General features: G+C 44.4%; 1 protein-coding gene across 2 annotated transcripts in view; it reads left to right on the forward strand.

Moving 5' to 3' along the window:
* The first annotated feature begins 414 nt into the window (after nucleotides 1-414).
* The window catches only part of LOC147431662 (Transducin/WD40 repeat-like superfamily protein), a 37792-nt gene continuing 16269 nt past the window's right edge, over nucleotides 415-21937 (forward strand). Inside the window, exons 1-3 of one of the 2 annotated variants that reach the window (XM_086494176.1) lie at nucleotides 415-672; nucleotides 6643-6824; nucleotides 6973-7168. In XM_086494176.1, coding sequence (XP_086350302.1) covers nucleotides 541-672; nucleotides 6643-6824; nucleotides 6973-7168 — 510 coding nt within the window. In that variant the 5' untranslated portion in view covers nucleotides 415-540. The remainder of the gene's footprint in view (nucleotides 673-6642; nucleotides 6825-6972; nucleotides 7169-21937) is intronic. The other variant, XM_086494177.1, reaches the window with a different exon arrangement.

Raw genomic sequence — 21937 nt, forward strand, 5'->3', positions numbered from 1 at the left:
ATGGGGTTCACATTAGGCGATGGAAGAAACAAAAGTTTCCGTCATGTCATGGAAGAAAGAGCTTTTCTTTCTCCCACCCCCCTTTCACTCTTTCGGCTTCCCTCCCCTAGCCCAAACTCTCTTCCACCCCTAACACAACAAAAAGGAACCAATGGGATGCCTCCACCATCTCTGGCCCACCCTTAAGAGAATCTCCGAACACTAGCAAGGTGGAAGAAAGAGAGTTCATTGCCTTCCACCGTGGAAGATGCTCTAGATAGATAGAGAAGAAGAAGAAGAAGAAGAAGAAGAAGAGGTTGTTTTAACGTCGTAGGAAACTATCCCAAGAGACCTTAAAGATCTAGCCGACGAGGAGATTTGAACTCAAGACCGGTTAGTTCAAGAGGGAAGTACCAATAAATATTGGAATTTGAGATTTTTCCCTCGAACTCCTGCCGCTCTTCCCCCAAGTCCCGACCTTGCCAATCGTTCAAAGCGCAACACCTGCAGAGGTTCCTGAAACAGAACGTAAGCAGAGATATACATATGTAGGTCTTTGTCATGGCAACTAGAGAAGAGCGTATGGCTGCTGCCATCGAAGAAGCTCGCTGGGCTCTGCGACAGCGTCACCTAGTGGAGGAAGCGGCGCACGCACCTGCCATCGACGCTCTTGCTGTTGCCCTCAAGTCACAGGTGCCTATCCTCATAACCGTTGAATTCATGAGAGAGAGAGAGAGAGAGAGAGAGAGAGAGAGAGAGAGAGAGAGAGAGAGAGAGAGAGAGAGAGAGAGAGAACCTCAGGAAGTACAACATGCCGTGAGACAGAAAAATTGCCTGCTTTTCTCGGGTTACTGTAGGTTGAGCTATATTATGGTTTAAGAGCAAGTGCACAGATTTTTGAATTTTTTTGTTCGAAAACTCAAGGATTGCTGCATGCTATGGATAAATTTTATGCGCTTTTAAAGCTTTTGATAACCATCAATGTCTGCATGTGTCTTATGCATTGTATTAATATGAGTTGTGAGGTGAAGGAGAAGGGACACACAAGACAATGAGAGAGAGAGAGCGAGAGAGCGAGAGAGAGCGAGCAACAATGCTGCATAGAAACGCGTTTAATATCCATATGAAACTTATGAAACGTTTCAAAACGTTTCTTTCATATGGAATGCGTTTTTTATACCTTAAACCGTACTCTACTTGAAAGGGGTTTCTATTGTGAAAATTTGTGCCCAATCGTTTCGTACGTTTTGTAGTCACATCGAGTAGAGGGTACATAGCTTGCACGTAATCCCGGATATGTATTGTTCTTATTTTGAGCATTTGAATGCTCATTGGCTACTAGCTTAGATAACTATTATTTCAAAATGGTGGAGATTGTAGTTTGTGGCATGCTCTAGCAGTGAACCTGTGTTTGCTTGAACCTTGAAATTTTACTAGATTGTGGCATGCCCTAGCAGTGGACCTGTGTTTGCTTGAACCTTGAAATTTTACTAGATTGGTAGTAGATGCTAAAGAAATGTATCACACGTAACGTGTTCTTTGTAACTTTTTCTGTTTAATTGTGTCAATAAAGTTCAATGTTTTGAACCATGTTTATAGGAAATTCCACTGGATTAATTAAATATGGTTATATCTTTGAGTTTTTTTATATCGCGTTTCTTACGTTTCAAAAGACATTTGAAACCCATTTCATACCTATGAAATCTTGTTTCGTACGTAAGTTTCATATGGGCTTGGCAACATTGCAGAACAATTACTCTAGCTACTAACTCAATAAATCAAGGAGGCTATAATGAGATCTGATACACAATGACTGCTAAGTGGACGGTCCCTTCTATCTGAAAAAGTGACTTTGGTAAGGTTTACGTTCGATGTACGGGATAACTTGTATATTCAGTTCTTTACCATGAACTAATATGTTTTATTATAGACTCCTTCGATCGTTTTCAGGTCAACGTTGGGGACTTTGTTGACTGATTAAAATGGCCATTTTTTGACAATTGTGGGTTGCATTTTTGGCCTTTTTCGATGTGTTTGGGCTCTAGCCCTTTTAGCCTCTTATCCTATTAAGCTCTCTCCTCTCATGTTTATTCTCTAAAGACTAGATACTAGGTTGAAATAACAAGTCTTTTATTTTTATCATACGTAACATCCACGACATGCTATAATTTTTGTAGTTTGATTAGACCACATGTCTTTGCACCGATACTGAAGGTACGTGACCTTACGTGTCAACCTTGGGTAAGGCAAGTCACTTGGACATAATAGCAATGATAAAAATGGGGGCACTCAAGTTTGGATCATATTCGGGCCAAAATTAAGGGTTTTGCTATGTGGAATTTGCCCAAAACTACATATGATGTGCGTTCTTTTCTTTGTTTATGTCAAGCATATAGTTCGCACAATAGAGAATTTCGCATGCATTGCCGCACCCATGACAGATGTTTAGAAAGGGGTGAAAACTCGTCGTCAGCGTGTTGTTTTGCCCGAGGCAACCGTTGAGGCTTTTGAAGCTCTCAAATTTGTTGTCACGAGACGGGCACCACGTGCCAATGCAAAGAACAGACTGAACAGACTTTTAGCACTTCAATAACAACTGAACTGAGAGAGAGAGAAGTGGCGGAATTCCACCCCACAGAGTATTGGCCCCAAACCTTGGCGTCCCTTTCGGTATTTCTTTTTATTGCATCAACACAGTACAAGCCGGTACTCCAGACTGTGCACCTTCTCTAGGAAGCATGCCAGAGAATGAACCCTAACCTCATATTTAAAGGCCCTTGGCCTGAAAAGCAGTTACAGTGAAAAGTCTTCAAAACTCAAAAGATTTTGGTCCCAAAGCAATGCCAAAAGCTGTCAGCGTAATTTACGAAAATCCTTAGTACCATAGAAATAGGGGACCCGGGGACGGGGGCCTTTATGGTGGGGACGCGACGTGGGATCTGTGGATGGGGGACGAGACGTGGGAATGAGACGCTCAGACGTCCCTCACATGGGTGCGCAGGTAGGACGCGTCTCGGGACACGCGTCCCCGGTGATGGATGCAAATGGGACGCGGGCAGGGGGCGCCAGGGGGGGTTTTTTCAAATTTCAAAAGTAAAAAACGGAGCCGTTTTGCGGCCGTTTCACTAGGGGGGTCTTTCTATATAATAGGCCCAAGGAGGACACATTTTCAAGCTAACTTGCTAAGGCCTCGTACTACATACTACATATCCAAGGGCTTCAAGCTTGACTCTTGAGCCTTGAGCCTTGCCTCCCCTCCCTAGTTTCTCCTTTCCCTCTCTTTCCCATCTCTCCTCCTCTTGAAGTCGAGACTTTAGAGCCTTGAAGCCTACCCCTCTCTCCTTCTCTCCGGATCTCCGAGCTTCCATTTTAATTTTTCTCTAATATCTATGGCATCTCAAGATGGATCCGGAGCTTCTCTAAGCCCTTCTCCTTCTCCTCCCTTCTGCCCCACCATGGCTTCTGAATCCCCTTCCTCCCTCAACTTCACATGGGCATGGTGGAATAAACAAGTTTTTTTTTAATGCGCGTCCCTTGGCCTGTTCCCCGTCCCCTGTTTTGCCACATCCCCGTCCTCGTCCTCGTCCTCGAGACCCGTCACGTCCCCGAGACCCGTCCCCGTCCTCGTCCTCGTCCCCGTCCCCATGTGACTATGATCCGTACAGCCTGCCACGTCATCAGTCAACTTAATTTTCGGAACTTCCGTACAGCTTGCCACGTCATCATCTTTGCGTGTGTGTGCCCTGCTTTATTTTAATCCCTTTATGTCACTGGGGCCCCATCGGACGGGGTCCCCATAAGTTGGTAGGACTTCTTCTTCTTCTCCTACTTGTTCTTCTTAGGGTTTAGGCCCCTCGGCCGACATCTGTAAGTTGGCTCCATTCTTTAGGCTTTGACACGCCAACAGCTTGTGACATTTGCGGGTGACAAAAGCGCCATGTCTCATCCTTGCCTCTTGGGACGACTCCTTTGAGGTATGGACGGATGCTAGCAATGTCGCCATAGGAGCTGAGCTTCAACAGCATGGCCGTCCAGTTGCATTTCTCAGTCGGAAGTTAAATATTGCCAAAAAGAACTATTCAGTTTATGACAAAGAACTTTTGTCTGCTATTCACTCTCTCAAGCATTGGAAGCATTTTTTTGTATGGTAGAGAGTTCACAGTCCGCACAGATCATCAAGCCCTCAAGTGGCTCATGTCTATGCCTAGTGTACGTTGGAGTGATCGCCAAGCACGATGGTCGTAGTTTTTTGAGCAATTTAGTGGTCTGATTGAGTATGTGCCTAGAAAGCTAACCCTATTGCAGATGCGTTAAGTCGCAAAGGACAAATCTTGGCTCTTGAGTCAAGCACCACAGTTTCTATTCAGGATGTCGCTTTCGACAGCATGAAAAATCAATATGTAGATTCCGAGTTTAGTAAGCAATGAATGCAGGCTCTTGCTTCCCAAGGGCCCAACAACTATCTCATTCGTGAAGGTTTGTTGTATTTTCGTCATCATCTATCTGTGTTGCCCTCTCTCAAGGGAATGAACACCATTTTGGAAAAAATAGAGAGATTCTTTTATTGGCCTAAAATGCGAAAAGATGTGTTTCATTATGTCACACAGTGCACTATTTGTCAAAAGGTAAAAGCCCCTAGGGGTAGGTAGCAGGGTCTCTTGATGCCGTTGCCTATTTCCGAAGGACCTTTTCAAGATATCTCTATGAATTTTTTGACTAATCTTCCACCTAGTTTGCATGCAAGGAACACAGAATGCTTAACAATTGTTGATCGTTTTAGTAAGTTTTGCATGTTAATTCCTTCTACAGCCATAGTCACTGCACAAGATGTAGCACGGTTGTTCATTAAGCATTAGTACCCCCTCTGTGGTTTGCCAAAGTCAATCGTTTTAGATAGGGATGTTAAGTTCACGTCAAATTTTTGGCGAGCTCTCTTTGAAAATTTTGGCACAAAGTCAAATTTTCCATCTGCTTTTCATCCACAGTCAGATGGTTAAACAGAAATCTACAATCAGTTGGCTTTTGATGTTTCAAAGTCTTATGTACATGATCAACAGTCTCATTGGGAGCTCTATCTCCCATTATTCCAAGCAATTTTGAATGACTCTTATTTCTCTGCCATTGATAGAACTCGTATGAGGCTGCATTTGGCCGTCCGTTCCAGTCTCTTTTGATTCGTTGTGTCAGTCAGTCATTGGATGAGATAACTAAGAGTGAAGCTTCGAGTAAAGCAAGCCTATTCACGGTAGGCTAATAAGCATCCGTCAGGATGTTACTATCAAGGAAGGGGATTGGGTCTATTTGAGAATCATGAAGCAACGTCTTAAGCAAGTCAAGAAGAAGTGTTCTAAGTTGTCTTTCAGAATATATGGTCCATTTCTTGTTATTAAAAAGATCAATGAGGTTTCTATGAAATTGCAGTTGCCTAACTCATGGTCAATGCACAACGTTTTTCATGTTTCTTGGTCGAAAGTGTTTCAGGGTACACCTCCAAAGGACATTTCTGAAGAAGTAGAACCAGACATCATAGATGAAGCTGAAGTCATGGAACCGGAGCAAGTCTTGCTGCATCGGTATCGTCATGGCTCAAAGAAACAAGTGCGACATTATTTTTTAAAGCTCAAAGATTGAGGAACCCACGAAGCTGTGTGGGTAGACAGAGACTTTTTTAAAGATCACCCGGAGTTGTTGGCAGACTACAAGAAGCCATGCAACTCGGTACCAGTACCTCACTTTAAAAAGGAGGGGATGTCACGTGTACATCTAACTCTTTGTGCATGTGGACAAGCTACACTAGTTCTAGGGTTTAGGATAGCCTAGGAAGTGTTCTGGCACCTTTGTGAGCCTGTGTGCAAGCCGTGCATGTCTAGGCACTTAGAGTCGTTGCATACCCTCTGGTTGCACAAGGCTTTGGACCTTTCTCCAGAATCATGAGCTATTAGGACAAGAGATGTCTTGGATTGTGTTTGCTTGAGTTACACAGACACAGAGACAATTTACTGAGGAGATCTGGAGAGAGAATCCCAAAGACAGATTATTGATTTCTTCACACCAGACACTGGATAGATAGAGGAGCAGCTACCACTGCAAAGTTCAGCCCAAACTCACACCCGCGGCACTCTCATTGAGCATTGGAGTTAGGGAGATCGAGATGCCCACGACTGAGGAGAGGAGCTTCACAACATCGACGGAAACTACAACAGAGGATTGGAGCCATACCATCTTGACATTCAAAGTACAGATGAGGATGGATTCAGTGGTCACATATACCCCACACAGTTCTAGCTAGTAGCACTTCTAGTTTCATTTTATTTTTTGTACCCAGACATGGTATCAAATTCTCCAATTTGTAACGATTTGGTCTCATAGGTTGTTTTGGCCTCTTGAAGACGTTAATCTCTGTCTCTCTCTCTCTCTCTCTCGTGCAAGGCTGCATTCGGTGCAAAATATTTTCTCTATTTCCATATTGTAAGCTATACATCGTACGTATATTCAATATTGAGCAAGTACATATTTTTGGCATCATTATATAAAAGGCATTCAGGTTTTGAGGACACAACTGATTTCAGTGGATGTTAGTTTTGGAGAACTAACATCGAGCAAAATCTTTTTGATAATAAAAACTGGTATGTGAAAACTATACGACATCTTCCTTACGCTCAGGGTGCAGGTCTCCAAGAAAAGGTGCAGGACCTTCAAGATGAGCTGGTTCAGTGTTATCGAGCACAAGCACAAGTCTCGGAGCAGCTTCTGGAGGAGGTGGCAGCTGTTAAGACTATGAGGGTAGAGTTATCGCAGAAAACTGAGGCACTGGAATGCTACCAAGCTGACCTTCTTTCCAACAGGTCAGTTTTTCATTTAATTGAATTGGGGGGAAATGTGCAATGAGAAGCATCATGCTAAGGTTATTAGTTATAGCATTTCTATTTTATGCAGTATGTGGTTTTGCATTTATATCAAGCTGAGGGGGGCTTGTGCTGTAATGTTTTTCAGGGAAGAAGCATCACGACTACAAGCTACATTGGATGAGAAATTGAGTGAACTGGAGTTGATCACTCCCGAAAACCAAGAACTTCGCAAACAAGTAGAAAAGCTTGAAGCACAGTCAAGGGTCTTGGAAGAAGAAAACAAGATGCTTATTGATCGCTGGATGTCACAGAAGATGCAAGATGCTGAGCGTCTTAATGAGGTATTTTTGTCATGTGGTTTTGCAGCATTAGGGTGGTAATCATTAGTGAACAGAACGTAAAATGAATGTGTGTGTGTTTGTGTGTGTGTGAGAGAGAGAGAGAGAGAGAGAGAGAGAGAGAGAGAGATGTCCAACGAACCATAGCAAACCTGTCTACTAACCCTAACATGTCACGATTGTGACTTGTTACACTCTTCTTGATTCATTACAGATGCAGATGCAGATGCGAAGTGTGACTAACCCAAGAGGACTCTTGTTCTCGAATGGTCACACCCCTTCGCCCAAAAGACATACCTCTTCGCCAAAAGCCACACCCCTTCACTGTACGGATGCGACTCTTCACCCAATGGTTGTAGCTCTTCGCCGAAAGGATGTGTCTTTTCGCCTAAAGTCATGTCTCTTCACAAAGAGACATGCTTCTTCACTGATGACTATTCAATTCCTATAAAAGGAACCCTTGTATCACACTTTCAATCAATCAAACACAGAGTCTTCTAAATCTTGTTCTAAGTTCAGTTTCAGTTTCTTAAGTCTTAATCATGAGTTTAAGTACTTAATTAAGGATTAGAGACTAGAATCCTTACAGTGGTATCAGAGCAAATTTTTCCCGGGACCCGAAGGTTGTGAGCCTCTCACCCTCGCCGCTACTCTCTCCCTTCCCGGAGTTGTATGGAAGCAGAAGAAAGATGGCCAGGACCCATGTCAGCATGAGGTAATTTTTTCTCAAACACATACATAAAGATAAGCAGAAGATGACAGAAAGAGTGGATGTCGCGGCATACCGGTTGCACTCCTGGAGTAAGTCTCTCCAGCAGTAGGTGACTCTTCGCGTGGACGACTTGCTCTGCCTCCTTGCGCATCTGACACGAGCCAGTGCATCTAGGCCGCCCCTTCACCTGGCAACTCACACACGGCAGCCCACGTTGGCAAGCGCTGGCTGTTTTCGTTGGAGGCAGCAACGTTCAATTTATTGCTGAAGCAACGCAGCGTTTCATTTATTAATTAGCGCTGGATTTAAAAATGCAAGGCCTCTTTTAATTAAAAGGGTTTTTGGCCGGCCGCCCAACCTCACTTTTAAGTGGGCACTCTTGGGCACCCCTTTGGGGAATAATTAAATAAAAACAAAAGGCCAACGACAGCCAGCGTAATGACAAACCAGCTCCAGCAAGAAAGAAATCCATCGCCCCCTCTTCTGCTAATTCCCAGCGCCACCAATTCTAGCCATCGCCAGACGCGCACGCGGGCTTGTTCAGAGTCATGGAAGACGATATCCTTGACGTTCCCGTCAATTTTCTCTCGTACATAGACGAGGTGCCCGAAGAAATTTTGCCAGAAAATCCTCCTCCGGCTCCCGAGGTGATAATTATACCAGATACCGCCGAAGCAGACCCCGTACCCGAATCGGAACCCGCATTCGAACCGGAAGTAATTCTCATTTCGGATTCCCCATCTCTAGTTTCAGTTCGAGAGGAAAGACAGGTTCCCGACTTCATTCCGGCACCCGAGCCTGCACCTGTACCTGCATTACAGCCAGCAGTGTTGCCACAAAATTACCTGGTTTATGTCACTCATCGGCATGCCTCGCGCTCATAGGGCTGGGTGGTGTGGCATATCGCCACAAAATTACCTGGTTTATGTCACTCATCGGCATGCCTCGCGCTCACAGGGCTGGGTGGTGTGGCATATCATAGTTACGTGCGAGCCTCTTCATTTGCCACACTACGAGCACATACTGAGCCGATACCCCCACTTGGCCTATTCTCTGACGGAGTGTCGCGTGGATTCAGTAAACGACATCATTTCCAAGCAGCCTTTAGTTCGGGTTCACAGCGAGTTACAGCTTCTGGACTACACGCCTTTGACGCCAGACGACACGCCTCCTATCGACGAGGTGGAAAATATCGAGGATTCGGATCTTGGACCAGATTTCTTAGAGGAGTGGGATGCAGCATCAGCAGCAGCTTCATCCTTTTACGGCAACCACACCTCTCCAGCTTCTCCGAGATATTCCCTCTGAGCCGTCAGAATGTCAGAGATAGGCAGTGCTGCACTAGACGATCTGATAGCCATCCTCAGAGAACAGATGTCCGTCCTCCAGGAGGCCCTCTCCACCGGTCTTGCATCGATGACCGCACGATTGGATGTCCTGCAGGCCTTTTCTTCTTCGAGGACGCAGCAAGCTACCCATTCAGTTTCTTCGGTAGCAGAGTCAGTTCCTGAGCAAGTGGACGCTCCGGAACCAGAGGTAGACAATCCTGAATTGAAATATTTTTTTAAGATAATAAACACAGCACAAAAAAAGAAGATAGATGCAAAGTTGCCCGAGCCATACAACGATCGCCGCGATAAGCGCGTGCTGGACCATTGGCTTTTCAAAATGGAGGTTTACTTTTCAAATAGTGATCTCATTGAAAGCAAGAAAGTTTCTTTGGCTAGCTCTCTATTAAAGGATACTGCATTCCTTTGGTGGCGTCGCCGCATCAAAGATTGAAAAATCACCGCTACTTGGGACAAATTCCGGCGCGTTCTTTGCAAGGCTTTTGAGCCTGCAAATGCCGATTTTCATGCCCGGTCTTCTCTCCGCCGCCTGAGCCAAACTGGTTCCTTGGCCGCGTACATCTCAGAGTTTCAGAAATTAACTCTTGAGATAGAGACTCTCAGTCCTTCCGACAAACTCCACAGTTTTGTTGACAGACTTGAGCCTTCCCTGCGAGATGATATCCATAAATTTAACCCTGCCACACTGGATGCTGCAAGCGCTTATGTTGAGCGTCTTGGTGACAATCGGCGCCCACTCAAAAGTTTCCTTCCTGGTGATCGAGTTTCCAATTTTGCAAGCTCTTCACAACGTAATTACCAAGGACAAGGTGGTCAGAATCAGCGTTCTTTCTCAGGAGTTCACTCTTCGAGACAATACTCTGCTGGACAAACTCCTTTCCGACCCCAATTCTGGACAAGCAGCCACTTCCAGAGCCTCCTCTTCGGCAAATAATCAGAATCGACGAAACAATGGTTCCAATCATAGAAGGAATGGTCGTCGTGATTTTCGGCCGAATACGTCCTCTTGACAGCAATCCTCTTCATCAGCTCCTTCAACCTCCAACTCCAACCGTACAGGATTATGTACAATTTGTCATGGAGATCACATGTGGTATGAATGGCCCAAGAAGCCAAATCCTTCAAATCCTCGCCAGAATTCTCACATGGAGACCACAATTTCAGAACCTATCCACAGTCAACCTCCTGTCCAAGACAAAGGCAAACAGGCAGCACATTGTGTTCGAGTTTCCAAGGTTGTAAGTGCCTTAATGATGAATGCTCGGAATCACGTCACTGCTCCATTGGATCTTTCGAATCAGGTTCTCAACCTCCTTGGCTTTGTTGGCAAGCAGCCAATCAATGTTCTTGTGGACAGTGGGTGTTCTACTAATTTCGTCAGCACATCTTTGATTACTGAACTGCGTCTTCAAACTCAACCTAGTGAGGCAGCTTACCAAGTAGAACTTGCTGATGGTTCCTTCCTCGAGTGCAACAAAAGGATTGAAAAGCTGGATTTTCAGATACAAGATTACGAAGATCAGCTTGGTTTTTCAGTTATGCCCTTGTGACATTACGACTTGATCCTTGGCCAATCTTGGTTATTTCAGTATGATCCAATAATCAGTTTCAGAGATCACTCAATTCGGCTCTTTCACAAGCAACAGGAAATAGAGCTTCGTGGTCTTTTCAATGCCAAACCCATTATCTTGGTTTCTGCTTTACAAGTCAAACGGCTGGTTCGAAAACGTGATTGTGCTACTGCCTTAATCATGTTAAGAGATGTTAAACCCGGTGCAGAAGAAGCAAAAGTTAAATCCTCCTCAAACATTGCCTATTTGCAGCAACCCTTCTTTCAACCACATTTCGACTTGTTTTCCGACGAGCTACCAACAACTTTGCCACCTCGGCGTCCCGTGGATCATCCCATTGATTTGATCCCCGGCCAACCTCCACCAATTCGAGCCCCTTATCGAGTTTCATACTCAGAGTCTCAAGAGATACAGCGGCAGCTAGAAGATTTGTTGGATAAAGGTCATATTCGCCCAAGCAAAAGTCCCTTTGGAGCTCCTGTTCTGTTGGTCAAAAAGAAAGATGGATCTATGCGTCTTTGCATCGACTATCGTGCTTTGAATAAGTTGACGATCAAAAACAAGTTTCCTGTGCCTCGCATTGACGAGTTATTTGATCAGTTACTGGGAGCAAAGATCTACTCCAAACTTGATCTAAAATCAGGGTATCACCAAATTCGCATTCGCATTGGTGATGAGTACAAGACAGCTTTTCGCACAAAGTATGGTCACTATGAATTTTTGGTATTACCATTCGGGTTAACCAATGCCCCGGCCTCTTTCATGACGTTGATGAACGAAATATTCGGACCATACTTGGACAAGTTCGTGATCGTGTATTTGGATGACATTTTAGTTTTCAGTCGAACGATGGCTGATCACAAGGAACATTTGAAGCTTGTCTTCCAAGTTTTGCGAACCAATGTGCTATACATCAATAAGAAGAAGAGTGATTTCTTCAAGAATCAGGTGGAATACCTTGGTCACATTATTTTCGCCAGTGGCGTTGCAGTAGATCCCAAGAAAATACAGGTCATAGTGGATTGGCCTCTACCACTCACCATGTCACCAGGAGGTGTATTTTTCCTGTTGCCTTCCGTAAATAAGTATTAGATATATTTATTTTATTTTTACTTGTTTGTCCCAAAACCCTTGAAAAGGTGCAAGTGGACATTGCATGGCCAGTGTGAAACGGTTGCAGCCAAATGGGTTTCTCACATCGGGGATCTAGGTCGGTCAGACAGGGACTGCCCGGGCCAGTTAGCACTGAATTCTGATGAGTATGGAAGCTCGTGTGCGCCAAACTGGAATTTGGGCCACTCGTCAAGTCACTGCAACTTTATAAGTTGAAAGGGGCCAGTAAATTAACCCACATTGTAGATGGTGGTCAAATGGTAGTCTTCAATGATGGTCAGGAGACCGATAGGGACGCCATGGAAGCATCTCCTAAAATTTAGGGAACTGCTATTTTTGACCAGAAAATGTGTTTGCGTCATTAGCTCTGGAATGACAAGGGGAACATTTTATTGCTCTGCTGCCAAGTCAACTGATGCACCAATTGAGATATTTTTAGCAGGGAAAGCCCAAACTCGAAAACTGGGCGACATGTCAACCTGTGAGCGATTTAGCCACTTTGGGAGGCAAAAACGAGCTGCATATCAACAAAGGGGGCGCCATTTTCAGCCTCAAGTGGATTGTAGCAGGTACAGAAGCTATGGAATGCTTACCTTGCCCTCTATGCACAGTATGGTGACGGGAGTGATGCCCCGCACGCTACATACTGCTCTCTTTCTCCCCTACGTACAGTATGTTATGCCCCACTAGTGGGCTTCTCATTTGACCTATGTACAGTTCTGGGGGTTTATGCGCGTTTGCCAAGGCAAGAGCCTTCTGAACAGGAACCGGATTAGCTAATTGCTAATCCCCCACAGGTACGCAGAGTTCCATCACGAAAGATTGCGAGTTTGGAGAGTTTTCTCGCGTGAAAACTCGTCCAATTCACAAGGGAACTGTCCCATTGCGTGCGGGAGCCCTTGGGACACGCGTAGGCGTGCTCGCTCCGCTAAAAACGATCCGAAACAGGGAATTACAGCCTGTTGTGTTTTTTTGCAGGTTTAGGGTTTCGCACCTAAACTGCAAGGGAACATCGGGGGAGCCTCGTGAGAGCCTTGGGATGGGTGTACATGCTTTTGGGCTCTCGGCAGTGAAAAACAGAGAATTACAGCCCGCTGAATTTCTGTGACAGCTCACCAAAAAGCTTTCAGATATCGAGGGAATCCGTCCTAGATAGGTGTTTTTGACCTACAAGGGTTTTTGCGTCGTTATGCTGTCGAAATCCGGTCGAAAACCTACGTTTTCAGCCCTCGCCAGGTTTGGACAGCTTTGTGAAAGCTTGTGCTAAGTGGTCGGATCGTCTACCTTAATTTGAATAAAGAAATACCGAAAGGGGCGCCAGTCTTTGGGGCCTACAGGGTGTCGGTCTCGTGTGCGCAGTGACATTCAAGTCGCTGGATGCAACTGTGTTCTCTTCCCTTCTCAGTGCTCTGTGTAAAGTTAACAGGTAATTGAAATAGTACCGCCCTCTACATTGTATAGGCCGGTTATATGTTTCCATCGACGGGATAGTCACTTTTTCTTCAAAAAGTGTAGCGTGGATTGTTGTGGGTGAAAGCAACACAAAGCTTGTCGATATGGTAGAGAAGAGAGACCAAATACCTGAAGAGGGATCTTCCTCACATGGCACAGAGAAAATTGCTTCAACTCTTCAAGAAGAGGACAGGTTGTTTAGAACTCAACTGCGGTGCTGCACGGACATGTTTCAGCAGTTGGCTAACAACCCAAGGATGCAGGAATTCTTACAGGCTCCGACACAGGGTTTTAAGCCTCCTACACAGGGAATGACTGAGCCGTTGCAGGAAAAGGACTCATGATGCTCGAGGGAAAGCCCATGTGGTTGAGCAACTAGCGGTGTCCAATGATCCAAAGCAGCTTGCTTTAGCTGGACAGGAACTGTTTGTGAATGGTCAAGGGAGTAATGAACACACTGTGCGTCAGACCCTTCCATTACCTAATACTTATCCTGGTTATTTTGGAGGTGGTTCAGTGTTTCAAGCTATGGCTGGACCTTCCACAGGTTATATGCCAGGGAATGTGTTTGGGACAATGCAAACAGGCATGGATAACCCTATGTACGCGAACATGGGTGTCCAACCAGGTTTTCAGGGTGCCTATGGCCAGTTTCGAGTGATTGGAACACAATTTGGTATGGCTGGTTTTTCGCAGCCATACGTACAAAATGCAGATATGACAGGGAAAACAGTTGATGCGAGTGCTGGAATGAACAGTCATAGAGCACCACTGCTACAGTCACCTGTTTATGATAATGTGGCTCCTTTGAGTCAGCATAAGGATTACAAGGAAGGTGGGCAGGGAGTGAAGTTTGAAACTTTCAGAGGAACTGAGGACCAACTAAAGGCTTTGACCTTTATACAGCAGTTCGATGCAGCTTATGCTGGAGGCAACTTCACGGAATCTTCAAAGATACGCAAGGCTGCCACTTTCTTGAAAGGGAATGCGCTTCAATGGTGGACCGCATTGTTGAACCAAGGTCAAGCCCCAACAACGTGGGTCCAATTCAAACAACTTTTTGCGCCTGCATGGTTGACAAACACTTTTGAAGTGGATGTGGTGACAGAATGGCACGAGTTGAATGCTAAAGAGTGTGCGAATTTGGAAGAGTACAATAAACAGTTTTGGGCCGCACTGTTGCCAGTCACCTCTTACAGGTTTGTGCCTTTGTCAGAACAAATTGAGAAGTACTGTTGCGGATTGCCCAAGAAAATCAGGGACTACTGCACAAAGACTACTGTCATGAATATGTTTCAATTGATAGAGAATGCAAGAGTGGCCAACAATTTGTCGAAGGGAGATTCCGATGGATTTAATAGCCACAAGAAAGGGGCCCAGGGCAAACAGTTTTCAGCCAAGGGCAATGTTGCAGCAAAGCCTTCTGAGTCTCCTGCAAAGAAACCCTCCACTGAAGAAGCTGATATGTCCAAGAAGCAGTCTAAATCTTCTTCGGAACGAGGACAAGGACAAAAAAGGCATTTTTCTGGCAAAACTTTTCAAGAAACGAAAGCTCTTAGGGAGGCCAAGAAATGCTACATTTGTGAACAGGAAGGACACTTTGCAAATGAGTGCCCACAGAAGAAGTCACAGGATAAGGATGACAAGTCAGACCATAAAGGGAAGAAGCCAAAGCCGAGTGCAGGACTTGTTCTAGATTTGATTGGAGATCAGCCAAACACAGATGCCACGGAGCTGTGCAGAGCTTGGGGCAAAGTTAGAGACCAGACAGTGCTGGTTTTCTATGATCCAGGAGCCCGTGTAAATTTCATATCACCAGAATTGGCATCAAAGTTGGGCATTAGATGGGTATGACAAGCGAAGCAGGTTTGGCATGCCCAGGACATTCAGAGCCTGTTACTCCCATTCTGGGAAAGCTTCGTCTGCACATTCAGAGCTATGTGGATGCGGAAGAATTTCATATTATGCCGCTTGAGGGCTGTGATGTGTTATTGGGTATCCCATGGTGTTACAGGTTGCATGCTATGGTGGATACTTACAACAAAAAGATTACCCTTGTACATAGAGGAAAGACTCATGTCCTTGATGTAAAGCTTAAAGGCGAGTCTGTTCCAGTTGTTTCTGCTTCTGCTATTTCATCTGTAATAAAGAATCATCTTTCTGCGTACTTGATCTTTGCAAAAGAAGTACCTCAAGTTGTATCTAATTTGTCTACCTTAGATAAAGACAGGTCAACTTTTTTGAGTGGTTTCAGTGATTGTTTTTTGGACTCTTTGCTAGGGGAGTTACCTCCTGAGAGACTTGAGGATCATACTATAGATCTTGTGCCAGGTTCTAGTCCACCGAATAGACCACCATACAGGGTTAGTGCAGCCCAGCAGAAAGAGATTATGGGTCAGGTCAACGAGCTTTTAGAGAAGGGGATGATTCAGCCGAGTTCATCCCCTTTTTGTTCGCTTGTACTCTTAGTGCAGAAGAAGGATGGTTCATGGCGCATGTGCATTGACTATCGCGTCTTGAATAAGAATACCATCAAGAACAGGTTCCCCATACCGAGGATAGATGACATTCTTGATCGGCTTGAGGGAGCGTCATTGTTTACAAGAATAGACCTAAAGAGCGAGTATCATCAGATACGCATTAGACCAGAAGATGTCCATAAGACTGCGTTCAGGACAACATTTGGTCTCTATGAGTTTCTTGTCATGCCATTTGGTCTCACAAATGCTCCTGCCACATTTAATAGAATGATGGACATAATTTTTAGACCACATAGAAACTTCGTGGGTACCTTCTTTGATGACATAATTGTCTACTCAAAGTCTGAAGAGGAGCATAGGGATCACTTGACTGCAGTTTTCAATGAGTTACGAAAGAACAGGCTACTCATTAATGCGAAAAGAGTGAATTCTTTTTGCAAGAGATTCACTTCCTTGGGCACATTGTTTCAAAGGATGGGGTACGCATGGATCCTGCTAAAGTGGAAGCAATTAGGTCATGGCCAGACTTGAAGTCCGTACATGACATTCGAAGCTTTCTAGGCTTATGTTCCTACTACAGGAGGTTCATCCGAAATTTTACTGAGATTGCTTCTCCACTCCATGCACTACTAGGAAAAGGAGTTACTTTCAAGTGGACAGCCAAGGAAATTTTAGCGTTCAAACACTTGAAAGAGAAGCCGACTTCAGATCCGGTAATCATTTTGCCAGATCTTTCGAAACCTTTTGTGGTTCAATGTGATGTGTGTGGCCATAGTCTTGGTGCAGTTCTAATGCAGAATGGCCGAGTAGTCACATATGAGAGCAGAATTCTTTTGAAGACTGAAAGGAACTTGCAAGTCTATGAGAAAGAATTGCTGGCAGTAATTCATGCTCTCACTAGTTGGAAACACTATTTGCTAGGGGCTGATTTTGTTGTCCAAACGGATTATCAAACCTTGCGATATTTTCTTACACAGACGAAGTTGTCTGAGAAGCACATGCGATGGGCAAACATCTTGTCAATGTTCCATTTTCAGATTGTGCATGTGCAAGGGAAAAAGAACGTGGTGGCTGATGCGTTGTCACGAAAGTCCCAAATTTCAGTAGTGTCAATTCCGTACCATTGTGAACTAGACGAAATGAAGACACAATATGCTGAAGATTCAGATTTTGGAAGGATCTATGACCAGCTTGTTGATGGGCAACATCATGAGCACTATATGCTTAAGAATGACTTTCTCATGATGCATGGAAAGTTATGCGTTACTAAACAGTTACGGCCAAAGATTTTGATGTAAAGTCATGCTCCACCTTATGTTGGGCATCGTGGAATTGATGCGACAGTGAAAGGGGTTGAGGCATTCTTCTATTGGCTAGCTTTGCGTCAAGATGTTGACACATTTGTAAGATCATGCTTAGTATGCCAAAAAGTCAAATTTGACAGACAAAAGCAACCGGGATTGTTGCAGCCATTGCCAATCCCTGATAGGCCATGGGAAAGTATAGCAATGGACTTTATCTTTGATCTTCCAAGGACGCAAACATGAAATGATGGGATTTGGACTATCATTTGTAGGTTCAATAAGTAGGCCCATTTCATTCCTGTTAGGAAGAAGATAAAGCCAGAACAGATGGTCAAGATATTCATGAGCAATATCTTTAAATATCATGGGATGCCTCAGTCAATTGTCAGTGACAGGGATCCACGTATGACGAGTCTTTTCTGGAAGGCATTGTTTGAGAACATGGGCACTACGCTCAAGTTCTCTTCTTCGTTTCATCCGCAAACTGATGGACAGTCAGAAGAGGCAAATTCTACTGTCTTGGACCTACTCAAATGTTATGTCTCAGAGCACAAGGCAACTTGGGAACACCATCTTCCATTGGTTGAATATGCTTACAATAACACTGTGCATACCTCAACAGGTAAGGCACCATTTGAGATAGTGGAAGGAGGAAAGAAAGTCCCGCCCATTTTGTAGACTAAGGACAAGATTTTTGAGGCAGACAAGTATGTGCAAGATATGGATGAAACATGCAGGAAGATAAAGATTGCTCTTGAGAAGACTCAGGCTAAGCAAAAGAAAGCTGCTGATCGTCACCGTCGTGAACTTGTATTTTCACTTGGTGATTGGGTGCTTTTGCGCTTTGAAAAGGCCAGGTTAAGGAAAAGGAAAGGCAAGGAACGCTTGTTTCCTAGGCTCAGTATGCGATATTATGGTCCTTTTCAGATTTCAGAAAAGATCAGCGATGTAGCTTACAAGTTAAAGCTATCAGAAGGCTGGAAAATACATAATGCTTTTCATGTCAGCCTTCTAAAGCCCTTTGTTGGTGATGTGCCAGAGAATATGCTTGATGAGGAACAACCCGAAGTGGAAGAATTGGATGAAATCCTTGTTCCTGAACAGATATTGGCACATAAAGAAAGAAAGGTTAGAGGAAAAGTTGCAAGACGCTATTTGGTGAAGTTCAAGAACTATCCATCATTAGATGCCAAATGGATGGAAGAGTCTGAATTGCTTGATTCACCTCAGCTATTGCAATTGTATCTTGAAGCCTTTCAAATGGAACCCACAGTGACTTGATGCAACCTTTTTGGAGCAAGGCAAGAGCATGGTTCATGATGCTCAAGAGAGTAGTTAAGCAATTGTATCTACTCTTTCCATACAGAATTTAGCTAGAGAAGTTTGTGCTCAAGAGTACACTAGAAGACTTCTATGCTTGATATATGTGTCGTAGCCAGGTTGGTGGGATTGTTTAATCGTCCAACGCTACATTTCCGGAAGCATGTATATCTTGGATTCCCATCATAGAATATATGTGATATCAGGAGATATCCGCATGTATTATTGGCATGCAAGCGAGGTCACTTGCAGTATTTCAAGGGTGGGGTGTGTCACCAGGAGGTGTATTTTTCCTGTTGCCTTCCGTAAATAAGTATTAGATATATTTATTTTATTTTTACTTGTTTGTCCCAAAACCCTTGAAAAGGTGCAAGTGGACATTGCATGGCCAGTGTGAAACGGCTGTAGCCAAATGGGTTTCTCACATCGGGGATCTAGGTCGGTGAGATAGGGACTGCTCGGGCCAATTAGCACTGAATTCTGATGAGTATGGAAGCTCGTGTGCGTCAAACTGGAATTTGGGCCACTCGTCAAGTCACTGCAACTTTATAAGTTGAAAGGGGCTAGTAAATTAACCCACATTGTAGATGGTGGTCAAATGGTAGTCTTCAATGATGGTCAGGAGACCGATAGGGACGCCATGGAAGCATCTCCTAAAATTTAGGGAACTGCTATTTTTGACCAGAAAATGTGTTTGCGTCATTAGCTCTGGAATGACAAGGGGAACATTTTATTGCTCTGCTGTCAAGTCAACTGACGCACCAATTGAGATATTTTTAGCAGGGAAAGCCCAAACTCGAAAACTGGGCGACGTGTCAGCCTGTGAGCGATTCTGCCACTCTGGGAGGCAAAAACGAGCTGCATATCAACAAAGGGGGCGCCATTTTCAGCCTCAGGTGGATTGTAGCAGGTACAGAAGCTATGGAATGCTTACCTTGCCCTCTATGCACAGTATGGTGACGGGAGTGATGCCCCGCACGCTACATATTGCTCTCTTTCTCCCCTACGTACAATATGTTATGCCCCACTAGTGGGCTTCTCATTTGACCTATGTACAGTTCTGGGGTTTATGCGCGTTTGCCAAGGCAAGAGCCTTTTGAACAGGAACCGGATTAGCTAATTGCTAATCCCCCACAGGTACGCACAATTCCATCACGAAAGATTGCGAGTTTGGAGAGTTTTCTCGCGTGAAAACTCGTCCAATTCACAGGGGAACTGTCCCATTGCGTGCAGGAGCCCTTGGGACACGCGTAGGCGTGTTCGCTCCGCTAAAAACGATCCGAAACAGGGAATTACAGCTTGCTGTGTTTTTCTGCAGGTTTAGGGTTTCGCACCTAAACTGCAAGGGAACATCGGGGGAGCCTCGTGAGAGCCTTGGGATGCGTGTACAGGCTTTTGGGCTCCCGGCAGTGAAAAACAGAGAATTACAGTCCGCTGAATTTCTGTGACAGCTCACCAGAAAGCTTCCAGATATCGAGGGAATCTGTCCTAGACAGGTTTTTTTGACCTACAGGGGTTTTTGCGTCATTATGTTGTTGAAATCCGGTCGAAAACGTGCGTTTTCAGCCCTCACCAGGTTTGGACAGCTTTGTGAAAGCTTGTGCTAAGTGGTCGGATCGCCTACCTTAATTTGAATAAAGAAATACCGAAAGGGGCGCCAGTCTTTGGGGCCTACAGGGTGTCGGTCTCGTGTGCGCAGTGACATTCTAGTCGCTGGACGCAACTGTGTTCTCTTCCCTTCTCAGTGCTCTGTGTAAAGTTAATAGGTAATTGAAATAGTACCGCCCTCAATGTTGTATAGGCCGGTTATACACTATCTCAGATGTGCGCCCCTTTTTGGGACTTGCAAACTTCTATCATACCAAGGTCCACAAATTCTCCGACATTGTAGCTCCTTTGACTGAGCTTACCAAGAAGGATAAACTTCAATGGACTAAAGAAGCAGAATAGTCGTTCAAAGCCCTTAAACATGCCTTGACAACAACTCTAGTTTTGGCTATTGCAGATCCTACTCAACCTTTTCAGGTCATGACCGATGTGTCAAATCGTGCTTCTGGAGGTGTTCTTATGCAGAATGAGCGTGTCATTGCTTTTGACAGCCGCAAATTTTCAGCCATACAAATGAGATACCCAGTTTATGACAAGGAATTTTTAGCCATTGTTCATGCTTACCGCACTTGGAAACACTATCTTCTTGGCGCAGATTCCGTGGTGCAGACAGATCATCAGTCATTGACATACATTTTTACTCAACCTGTGATGAATCCTCGTCAAGGACGATGGGTTGAGTTCTTGGCAAATTTTCATATGATTATTCAATACGTGCCAGGCCTTGCAAATGCAGTTGCAGATGCCTTAAGCCGCCTTCCTCGAGCCATCAACTTTGCCATTTCCGGTGTGCAGATGGAAATACCTGCTATTTGACAGATCGAGATGCATTTCAAGTTCTTAAATCCTCTACTCCGACTTTTGCAGAGATGAATATGTTTGCAGCTTACACCATTGTCAATGACTTGCTGTATTACATTGATCGCATTTGTGTTCCACACAATACACCATTGCGGAAAATTTTGATCCAAGAACATCATGAAGTCCCTTTTGCTGCTTATCCAGGCATCAACAAAACATACAGATTGTTATCTGCAACATATTTTTGGCCACAAATGCAGCAAGATGTTATCAAGTTTGTCAAAGCTTGTCATTCCTGTCAAACAATGAAGGCTTCCCGACAACTTTCTCAAGGGTTACTTCATCCTTTGCCCGTACCTCAAGAAAGATGGGAAAGTGTCAGCATGGATTTTAGCCTCGTTCTAAAAAAGGCAATGCACAGATTCTCGTAGTGGTGGATCGGTTTTCAAAGATGACACACTTTATTCCTTGCAAGAAAGCTGCCTCGGCACCCGACGTTGCGCAATTGTTTGTGCAACACATTTTCAGATTACATGTATTACCAAAGTCTATTGTTTCAGACAGAGATTCAAAATTCACAGGGCATTTTTGGACATCCCTTTTCAAATCCCTTGGTACAAATTTGTTATTCAGCTCAGCATACCATCCTCAAACTGATGGGCAGACTGAAAGAGTGAATCAAATTTTGGAAGAAATGCTTCGACATTACATACAAATTCGATTGGGATCATGGGAAGAGTATTTGCCACTTGTAGAGTTTGCATACAATAACTCTATCCATTCAATAACTGGTATGACTCCATTCCAAGCAGCTTATGGGCATACTCCTCTTATACCGACAAACTTTGTTCTTCAACACAAAGTAGCTCTAGTAGATTAGTTGGTTCAAGAAATGCAAGATGTACTTATTCAAGTACGTGACGAGTTGGTTCATGTCCAACAAAAGTACCAGAAACAAGCCAATAAGCATCGACGACATGCAGATTTCCAAGAGGGAGATTTAGTTTTATTATATGTAGCAGCTCATCGCTACAAAAACTGTGAAATCGGTCTTTCCAAAGT

The sequence above is a fragment of the Adiantum capillus-veneris genome, chromosome 21 (assembly GCF_014529385.1).
Source record: "Adiantum capillus-veneris isolate H3 chromosome 21, ASM1452938v2, whole genome shotgun sequence".
Classification (NCBI taxonomy): Eukaryota; Viridiplantae; Streptophyta; class Polypodiopsida; order Polypodiales; family Pteridaceae; genus Adiantum; species Adiantum capillus-veneris.